This window comes from Motacilla alba, chromosome 5, assembly GCF_015832195.1.
Source record: "Motacilla alba alba isolate MOTALB_02 chromosome 5, Motacilla_alba_V1.0_pri, whole genome shotgun sequence".
Taxonomy (NCBI): domain Eukaryota; kingdom Metazoa; phylum Chordata; class Aves; order Passeriformes; family Motacillidae; genus Motacilla; species Motacilla alba.
The window spans coordinates 38,426,185-38,435,561 of NC_052020.1; the positions used below are offsets into that span (position 1 = coordinate 38,426,185).

Consider the following 9,377-nt stretch of genomic DNA (forward strand, 5'->3'; position numbering starts at 1 on the left):
ATAACAATTACCAGATTTCTGACCTGGGATCTGAATTGTGTTGTATTTATGACTTGGAACAGGGTTGTATGGTCTCCCCTTACCTTGTTGTTGACAGTGCTGTTGTCAGTGCATGTGTGGGCCCCACCAGCCCAGGGGAAGCTGCTGGAGGGTGCTGGACTGCACTGCACTTCATAAAGCTGAGCAATACCAGGTGACACCAGTGCTGCTGCCACGGGCTGAGTGTGGCACAAGCTCAGCTCAGGCACACAGCACCTGCCCGTGCTCAGATTCACTATGGAAAGCCCAAGGGATTGCTGGTCAACTGGAGTGATCCAAAACATGGCAAAACTGGATATTTGGGGTAGAATGGATATACAAGAAGGCCAAACTGGTGGATACTTGGTACTGAGCAGACTGAGAGAAAAGGAATCTGATATGGAGAAAAATCAAGTATGCAATGGCCAGGAGAGGCCATTTTGTTAAGAACAGAGGAAAGCAAGCAGAGTCCAGTACAGGCATTGCAAAGCAGGAATTTGTCTCTTTCACATAATTAACTTCCATGGTTTAGAGTACAGCAAATCCATAAATTCCCAACTCAGCAAAAAACGTGAAGTTATGCTTTTTATGTCAGCTGCTGTTTTCCAAGCTGACTGTTATTTTTGAAGGTTAGAAAGTATCTAAGCATTTTTTTCTAAGAACTAAATGACAATTTAGATACTTTCTGGAATTAATAGAAACTCAGGAAAACAAGGCAGAAACAGATAGATAATAGATTTTTCTGAATGTTAATTTATTTTTGATTTTTCAGATGCTTTGAATTTCACAGATTTTTTTCCTTTATCATTAAAATAGAGAAAAAGATCTGATAATTTTTTTCCTAACACAAACCAAGAAGAATCTCATATTGACAAGACAGAAATTGAATACAGAATTTTCACTGCTTTTTCACTGTCATAAAGTAAAATTTACAGAATTTCTTACTTGAGCAGAATCTTCAAAGTTGCTCAGGTTCCAATGACTCGGGAAAATCCTTTCCCTTAGAGAAATATATACTCGTAAGAATGAAAGTAATGTAAAGCATTCCTCTGCACAGACATTACAGACTTTAATCACTTATAATCCCACTCAAACTATCTGTATTTATAATCTTATGTTATGTTCCAGAGAACAGTGTAAATCATTCTTATCAGCCAAAAACACAAGGCCTGCTGGTTACATTCCAAAAACAAAACTATGCTTTTCTGACAGGTTATAGTCCGTGTGCTGTTCCTGGCTTAATGACTGAAAATATTTATTTGTTTGCAAACCACCACATTTTGAGTAACACCTGAAAACATATGCAGCAAGAAGATGGTTAGGACAGATACATCCTGGTAAAGATGGGTGCTTGCCTGTCTTTCTCATCTTCCCCTACTCATCTCTCCTTTCTGTGAACCTGCAGTCTTCCTTCTTTTATATTACCCCTAAAATACAAAAGAGTCATTGTTTTCCCATTTTTCTGACTTAGAATGCAAAAGGACTGGCAGGTAGAAGGAGGGGAAGGACATAACAAATGCACCACCACACCTCTGCATTCTCCAGCTCCACTGCTGCTTCCACTCCACCTGGAGTACTGTGCTCTTCTCTGGAGCTCCCAACAGAAGAAGGATGTGGACATGCTGGAGTCCAGAGGAGGCCTCCAAGATATCAGAGGGTTAGAACACCTCTCCCACAAAGACAGGCTGAAAGAGTTGTGGTTGTTCAGCCTGGAAAAGAGAAGGCTACCTACAAACAACTTTCCAGTACCTACCTTCAAGAAAGTTGAAGAACATTTTCCTAGGGCTTGTGGTGGCAGGCCAAAGGGGAGTGGCTTCAAACAAAGAGGGTAGGCATGGATTAGGTATGAGGAAGAAATTCTTTGCTGTGAGAGTGGTGAGACACTGGACCAGTTTGCTTAGCAAAGTTGTGAATGCCTCACCTCTTGAAGCATTCAGGGCCAGGCTGGATGGGGCTCTGAGCAACCCAGTCCAGTGGAAGGCGTCCCTGCACACAGCAGGGGGGTGGAACAAGATGCTCTTTAAGGTCCCTTCCATCCCAAACTATTCTATGATTCTGTGATTTTAGTCAGAAATACAGAAAAGGGAAAAAATTTGGTTGTTAACAGATGATTCCTTTTACATGTCCACTGTCAAGTCTTCAAGTCCCAGACTACAAGCCCAGAAGAGAAAAACAAGGCTGCATACGGGGCAGAAGAACTGGGGGAAGAAGAAAAGATACTGGGGGAAGAAGAAAAGCTATTAAGTTTAATGTTTTGAAGCCTGGGAATGTAATTACTGCTGCTGCTGCCCTGCTGTGTTTGACTTTTAAGTCAATTGCGTATCTTTAGTGAAATACATGAATTGCCACACTACAGCCTTGCTAAGTGTCCACATACTGAAGAAACAAAAAATAATATTTCTAGAAGGAACCACATTGCATTTGTTTTGACCTCACATTGCATCTACCAGTGATTGACCTCCATGTAATAATGAGGAAAAATAAATGGGATTTAGAACATGAAAAAATTAAGTGAGGAAGTTTCCAGGGGAAGCATTAAAACATGAAAAAATTAAGTGAGGAAGTTTCCAGGGGAAGCAAAGAATCCATTATATTTTTAACATTCTTTAAGCTAAAAGTTTCTTGCTATCCCCCCTTTCATTACAAATGTAAGCATTGTAAAACATCTGTAAAACAGACACAAAGTTTATATATGATTTATATGGCATTAATATGGGATGAAATAATATTTTTTCCTATGCTGGAAAAACAGTTGGAATATAATATGCTTATATAATGTTTATTCAATGGACATGTGTACAACATGAGAGAAAATATTTGTCTCTATCTTTACCATGTTTTGGAAAAATACTTGCACTTGATTGTGGGGTTTTTATGTGGTGTTACATAATAATTTTTACAAAAATTGCATCCATTTTCATAATCAGACACTTTTATGATCTCAGTACTTATTATGATTATCTGTACTAATTATGATCTTACTTATTCTCCTTCTATGGATGTAAACAGTAAACCCTGCTCTGAATCTGCCTTGCAGACTAGTGAATCATGGTTGTGATATGAACCAATGGTTGCATGACAGGTATGTGTTTGTTTCTTATTCACTAAAGACCCAATTTGATTAAGAGTGGAAAGCAAAAATTATCAATCCTTTCTCCCAAAACATCTTCTTTTTGGTCTGAACCATCAGAGAAAGAGAAATTAATGCATTTCAATGTTGCTCAGGTTCCAAACAACTCCAATTGCTATTTGATTTGTATGCTACTGACTGCAAAAATAAGGTAAAAACCCCCAGACATACTGAACAAGAATATTTAACATGTAGAAGCAATAAAAGCAATAATAAAATTGTGACCATTTAACCATGTCTTGAAGAGACAGAAGGCACCATGAGCTTGCTTTTAGAAAAGTGACTTGCACAGCTGGAGATTTAAGTGAGCTGATTTTTCTGATTAAATTTAAAACGTGTATTTTTCAGACATTTAAATATAAGTAGCCTCCATATGCCTTCTTTACAGTCAATGCAGAGAAAGGGCACTTTCAGGATGTAATTCAAAGATCCTGTTTTCAGCATCTAGTCTAAAATGAGATTAATTACAAGCACATTTCTCTCGATAGGCAGTACAGGTGTCTAGGTGAGTAAAAAAGTCTAGATGAATTATTGGAGATATCTACACATGGTAAGATGGATCTCATCCTCAGATGCAAAATAGCCTGGTTTTGCATGAGTCAAATTATCAGCTGGGGGGAACACAGTAGAACCCTTGTGTAGTCCTCTAGACAAATGTCTAATGATCCTGAATTGTGTGAGAAAAAGAACTCTCAAATCAAAACATGATTTCACAGTAAGAGGGAAATGAGAATTATGAGACAGGTAAATGGCTTGCAAGGGCATGAACTCGTGTATTTTAACTAAATAGTCTGAGTCACATACTGCGAGATGCCAAAATAAGTAGGCAGGTGCTTAACTCAGCACTTAATTGTGTGCTTGGTAAGACTCCAGAAACAGAGAAAGAGAGAGTTTCTAGAGCTTCAAAAAACACACCTGGACAGTCCCATCAGACTGTCAGAAGAGTTCAGCTAGCTGATATGAAAGAAAGACTAAAACATACCAGAAAAAAATTAGGGAGGATCTCATTCATCTTAGATGCTATTTGCTTATACAGCCCTGATAGAAGAAGAGAGCTCCACATACACCATCCTGTGGGGTTTCCAGTCCCCGGATTGTGGTGACCCCAAAAGATGGAAAAGTCTCTCCTCCAACCCGTGCCTTCTAAGAAAGACTCAGTAGTCTTCTGTTGTCTGTTCTCAAGGTTGTTTATTGTTGGTTATCTAAAAGATTTTTCTGAACTGCTGTGGCCCATTCAGCAGCTCAGACAAAGGCACACTGCCCTCCCAGGGGGCTGGTGCTATCTTCTATATCATATATTACGTACTACATGTTTATACCTTTTCTCCAATGCCTACTATCTATATTGAATAGTGACTTTCTACTCTAGACCAATCTGTGAGTGCCAACATCACCAAAGACATGGAGGCTAGGAAGGAGAAAGAAAGAGGACAGGGCACACCCAAATCCCTCCATCTTAGAACTCCTGACCCCCATGTACAAAACTTGGACCCCTGCGTACAAGGCTTAAAACCCCCCTGTACAGCACTCAAAAATCCTTCCTTTCACTTCGTGATTACTTCTACTATGCTATCTAAACTTTTGTGTGTGGCTTGTAATTCTTCATACAGAGTTAGTAACTTGCTCCACGGGCTAAGATCAAAACCCCACGTGTGTCTTTGGCTGCATGCCAGGGTCTCAGAGCCCCCTGCCAGCAGCTCTGGCCATCCAGGGCACCCAGAGAGATGTTCTGGATTCCGACACCATCCCATAAAAGAAATTACTTAGACTTACAGCAACAGGGGTGTTATTAAGAAATAAGGCATTAATGGCTAAGTCATTTTCCAAATCTGTACACATTTGAATGTAGAATCAAGCCTCCTGCCCAAGGTGAAAAATGCCTGCCTTCTGAAATACAAATGTCAGAAAAACAGATTTAAAAAGTGTGCAGATTATGAGTCACCTTGTAATGAGCAGCATTCTCAGCTAGCTAGATTTAATTCCTGTTGTGATATAAGGTAATTTATGGCTACAGTCTGATGGCTCACAAATATCAGTGACCTCTTTACCAAAAGCAAAAGACTGTTTCCCAGATAGCAACTGCCTATCATCATTAAAGGGAGAGAGAGGGAAAAATAAAAAACTTCTACTTATGTAATTACTTATCCTTAGCAGATGTTTACACCATATTCATCATCAAGTCTTTGCTTGCAAGAAAAATAGGTAATAATAACACACATTATTTTTTAAACAGAGTTCTTCAAACTCAACAGGAAAGTGTCAAAATTAAAGTAGTAGTAAGAATGTCAGCTCTCAAGAGAGGAAAACAAACAAACAAGCCAGTGTATTTAAAGAGACATTTCAGAGATTAAAGTTCTCTTTAGGGAAGAAAATATTTCCCTATTCTCCCGGCACCCCAAAAGGCTTGTATGAGACCACTTAAATATGTATAACTGCACTCAGAAAATCTTGAATCAATATTTAATATTACAACTTTAATTGAAAACCAACACCATAATAACAATAAGTGAGCATCAGCTCTCTGAACTGCACAGAAAGCAAGTTCTGCAGCCAGGTTGAAAGCTCCTCTACAGGAATTCCCAAGGGAAATCACAGAGGAAGTGTTTACCTCATCTAGAAAAGGGCAGGAACATTGAATCTTTCCTTACTCTCAAGGGACTCCACAGAAAACAATATATCTGACTAAAGAGAATGGGATTTGCATGATGTATTTGGACTCACGTTAACTCCTCTCACAGTGTGGTGTGTCAGCACCTTGTCTGATTCTAAGGGAGACATATATTGCATATAGAAGGCAAGTTTTGTAACAACCCAACTTAGGAGAAAATCCGTAACTGAAAAATTTACTCTCTGCTACAATAAAAATGAGTATAAAGTAACAAACAGGGCAGTGCTTTACATCATCCTTTATTCCTTTCATCAGCAGAAGTATAAAACTGACTCCCCATTAACCTCTCACTTCCTCAGCAGTTTAATTTCTAACTATAGAAATGCTCTTTAATTTTTTAAGAATGTCAGTATGAAAGCACATGGGTTGCAGTTTCACCCAAAATTATAGCAGTTCACCTCTCCAAAAGTTCCAGCAATTAGATTGAAAACGAGAGCCTCCAAGTACCACTCAAGCAAGGAGTGACTTCTAAATTACAACTGCAAGTGCTCAAAATGGCCCACTTTATGCTTGCTCCAAGTAAGGCATCAGACGAACAGCTTCTCAGAGGATAAAAATTCACAATTGTTGCAGCTGCAATCGTTCTGTCGGGCAGGCTGATCTATTTATATTTTGAAATCAGCACCGAAATAACTGGTTTTCAGACCAACAAAAACTCCGACTGTCCAAAGGCTTCAATCCCCTCAAAAGAACGTCGCAGCGCGCTCCTGCGTTTGATAATGTCCAAGCCCTGTTCCCGGGGCGCCTCTCCCTCGGCTCCCCGCGGCAGCAGGGCAGGGGGCAGTGGCACCTGCCGAGGGACACGGCCTCAGCGGCCCGGGGCTATTCAACCCCCGCTGCTCCGCTGGGCTCCGCGGAGCCTGCCTCCGCCTTGTTGCCGGCCTCCGGAGACTCCTTGTCCCCGCGGCCTTCGGACTTCTTGTTAAAGCAGATTTTGAACACCCCCAGAACGGTCATGACCAGGATGACCAGCACCACCACAGCGACCGTCACCAGGATGAAAACGTAGTTGGAAGAGGAGGAGGGGGAAAAGGAGGAAGGCGGCGGAGCAGCCGTCCTCTCTCCGCCGGCGGCGGCCGTGGCGGGCGGCTCCGTGGAACCGACGGGTGTCGGGATGGAAGGACGCCGACCCTCCGCCCTGGCACCCGATGGTTCTGCAGAGGCACCTGTAGCGGTGGGGGGTGGCCCCGTACTCGGGCAGGGAGTGCCGTCCGGGCCGCCCGGGATGCAGGCACAGGCGAAGCCGCCGGCGGCATCGCGGCACCCGGCGGCCTCGGCGCACCGCCCGCCGTCGGGGATGGCGCGGCCGAAGAGGCAGGGGCAGAGTGGCTTCTCTGCCGCCTTCCAAGCGAAGCCGCCCGGCTCGGGCTGGCAGGTGAGCCGCACCTCCCCGCCGGGACACGCCACTGTCAGCACGGTGCCCGGCGGGCTGAAGCGGGGGCCGCCGCTGCGCTCCTCGAAGGGGAGCCGGTAGTCGAGGTCAAGGGCGCCCTCGGGACTGAGGTCGGGGCAGGCACCCTCGTACTGGTACTTGCAGAGGTAGCCCGGGCTTTTCAGCCGGCAGACCTGCTCCTTCCAGCCCCATTGGCGGCCCTCCCCGGCGTCAGCCGCCAGGTGCAGCCCAGCGCAGCGGGCGGTGAGGCAGGACCGCAGGGGCTCCTGCAGCCACCGGCCGAGCGCAGCCGGCACCTCCTGCGGGGCCGTCCCACCCCCGACGCCCTCCCAGGAGAAGCCGCGGAGCGGCTGCTCGTTGTGAGTGCAGGCGGAGGCGTTCCTCTTCAGCCCGACCCAGAACAACGCGGGCGTGGGCACCGCCGCGTCTGTCAGCAGGTCCAGCATCAGGCTCAGCTCCGGCTCGCCGCTGACCCAGGCGAGGCTGCCCCGCCGCTGGTCGCAGGCGCCGCGGGCGTCGGCGTACGAGACGCTGGCGAGGTGGGCGCTGAAGCAGGCGCCGGCCGACAGGCAGCGCACGGCGGCCCGCGGGGGCGGCGGGGTCCGGCCCAGGGCGCAGGCCGCAGCCAGGAGCAGGCACCAGGGCCCGGCCCGCCTCATGCCGGCGGCGGGACGCGGCGGGCTGAGGGGCGCGGGCTGCCCCTGCGGCTGTGGTGGCGTTCGGCCCCGGCTTGGGCTGGCCTCTGCTGCCCGCGCCGTCCCTCTCCAGCGCCGGCCCCGCTCCCATGGCCCTCCCCCGGACCCGCCAGAGGAAACGTGTCGGGAGCCGCGGCTGACCTCGGCATCCTCCGTTTGTTGGAGGGCCCAGGACAAGCAGCTCCGGGCGCCGCCAGGAAGCGCTCGGCCCGCCCGGCGGGCGGGTGTCCAGCCGCCGGGTAGGACGCTGCCTTCTCCGCTGCCGGAGTGGCAGGAGGGTGGCGAAGCCCCGAGCCGCAGCTGTCGAGCCGAGGTCACGGGCCCTGTTTTCAGGCCTGTGTCCCCGAGATGCCCAGGCCATCTTGCTAGATTGTTTCACAGCGCTTACCGGAGAAAAGCGTTCCAGCTTCAGTTATCTCTTCCTTGAAGGATGGAGGTTTCTTGGTTAAGTGAGGCTGTGCAATCAACCTCGTAGCTCTGGATACAGGGGCCGTTTTAACAGTCACAGCATTGATTTTGGTTTCTCAGTAATTGCAGTCCATTTGGGTGCCAGTAGACTTGGTTTTATGGGAAATAAGTTTTCATAACAAAATAAGAACTTGTTGGTTTAATTCTAGATGAAATTGGATTTTTGGTTAATCGAGGTGTCAAGATGCTAACAGCCACCTAAGTCAAAGTATACAGTGTTGTAGCAGCTGTGTATTCAGAGCTCTACTGGAATTGTAGCTCTGGCACTCATTCTTCTCCATGGTGCACCAGGGCAGAGGCATCAAACTATTTGTATATGTGGGTCAGCATATAGAGATTCTTACTGCCTGCCTGCATTTTAAGCTGGAAAGATGCAATTCATTTTGCATCAGGAAACTTTATCACCTGCTATTCACATCCCTAGTTCTTCACTGGATCTAGCTTTAAATGTACCCAAACTGAATGAGTTGTTTCTTGAGCCCCCTGCTTTTCTTGATGATGTACGGAAGCTGTGCAGATACCTGTCAAGGTAGTATCTTGAGCCATTTTCCCCAAATCTGGTTGATAGGTTTGAGAGAGAAGAGAGTTTGCTTCAGCTTTACTATTGCCTTCTTACTGGGGAATGCTTACAAGGCTTTGCCTAATATTCCACTGCAATCCTACAGCTTCACTTGGTTTTCTGTTTCAAAATTGAGTTAATTTATTATAGCCAAACAGAAGCCAAACTTATAAATAGAAGGAATAATGTAGAAGCCCCAAAAATTTCATATTATTCTTCAAACCTAGGACTCTGTCACTGAGGGGGAGAATGCAGCTCAGTCTTGCATCTCTTCTCAGCTGTCAGCCAAGAGCATAATTTGAGCTGTCTGGGCTGGCCTCTACCAGAAAATTGATGGCTATTACTGGCTCATTTCACGCAGGCCGTGATTTTCATTTCCTAGGCTATATATGAACCAGCAAACTGGCAAACCAGTTTAGAAACAATAGGTTAGCCACCAGTGCCCT

The 9,377-nt window shown here is 45.8% G+C and overlaps 1 protein-coding gene across 1 annotated transcript; it reads right to left on the bottom strand.

Annotated features, from left to right (window-relative positions):
• Positions 1-6,039: 6,039 nt before the first annotated feature.
• On the bottom strand, positions 6,040-8,918 carry CLEC14A (C-type lectin domain containing 14A). The gene is made up of 2 exons (XM_038139274.1): positions 8,894-8,918; positions 6,040-8,269 (listed from the first exon to the last, which is right to left on the bottom strand). The coding sequence occupies exons 1-2, from the start codon at positions 8,916-8,918 to the stop codon at positions 6,639-6,641; spliced, it is 1,656 nt and encodes a 551-aa protein (XP_037995202.1). The 3' UTR covers positions 6,040-6,638.
• Positions 8,919-9,377: the final 459 nt, after the last annotated feature.

What these genes read in the sequence shown, in the direction of transcription:
- CLEC14A (XM_038139274.1), bottom strand. Translation starts at nt 8,918, where the DNA reads ATGGCTCAAGATACTACCTTGACAG. An exon ending in TCAAGATACTACCTTGACAG is followed by an intron (nt 8,270 to 8,893) that starts GTATCTGCACAG and finishes GAAACAATCTAG; the next exon opens with CAAGATGGCCTGGGCATCTC.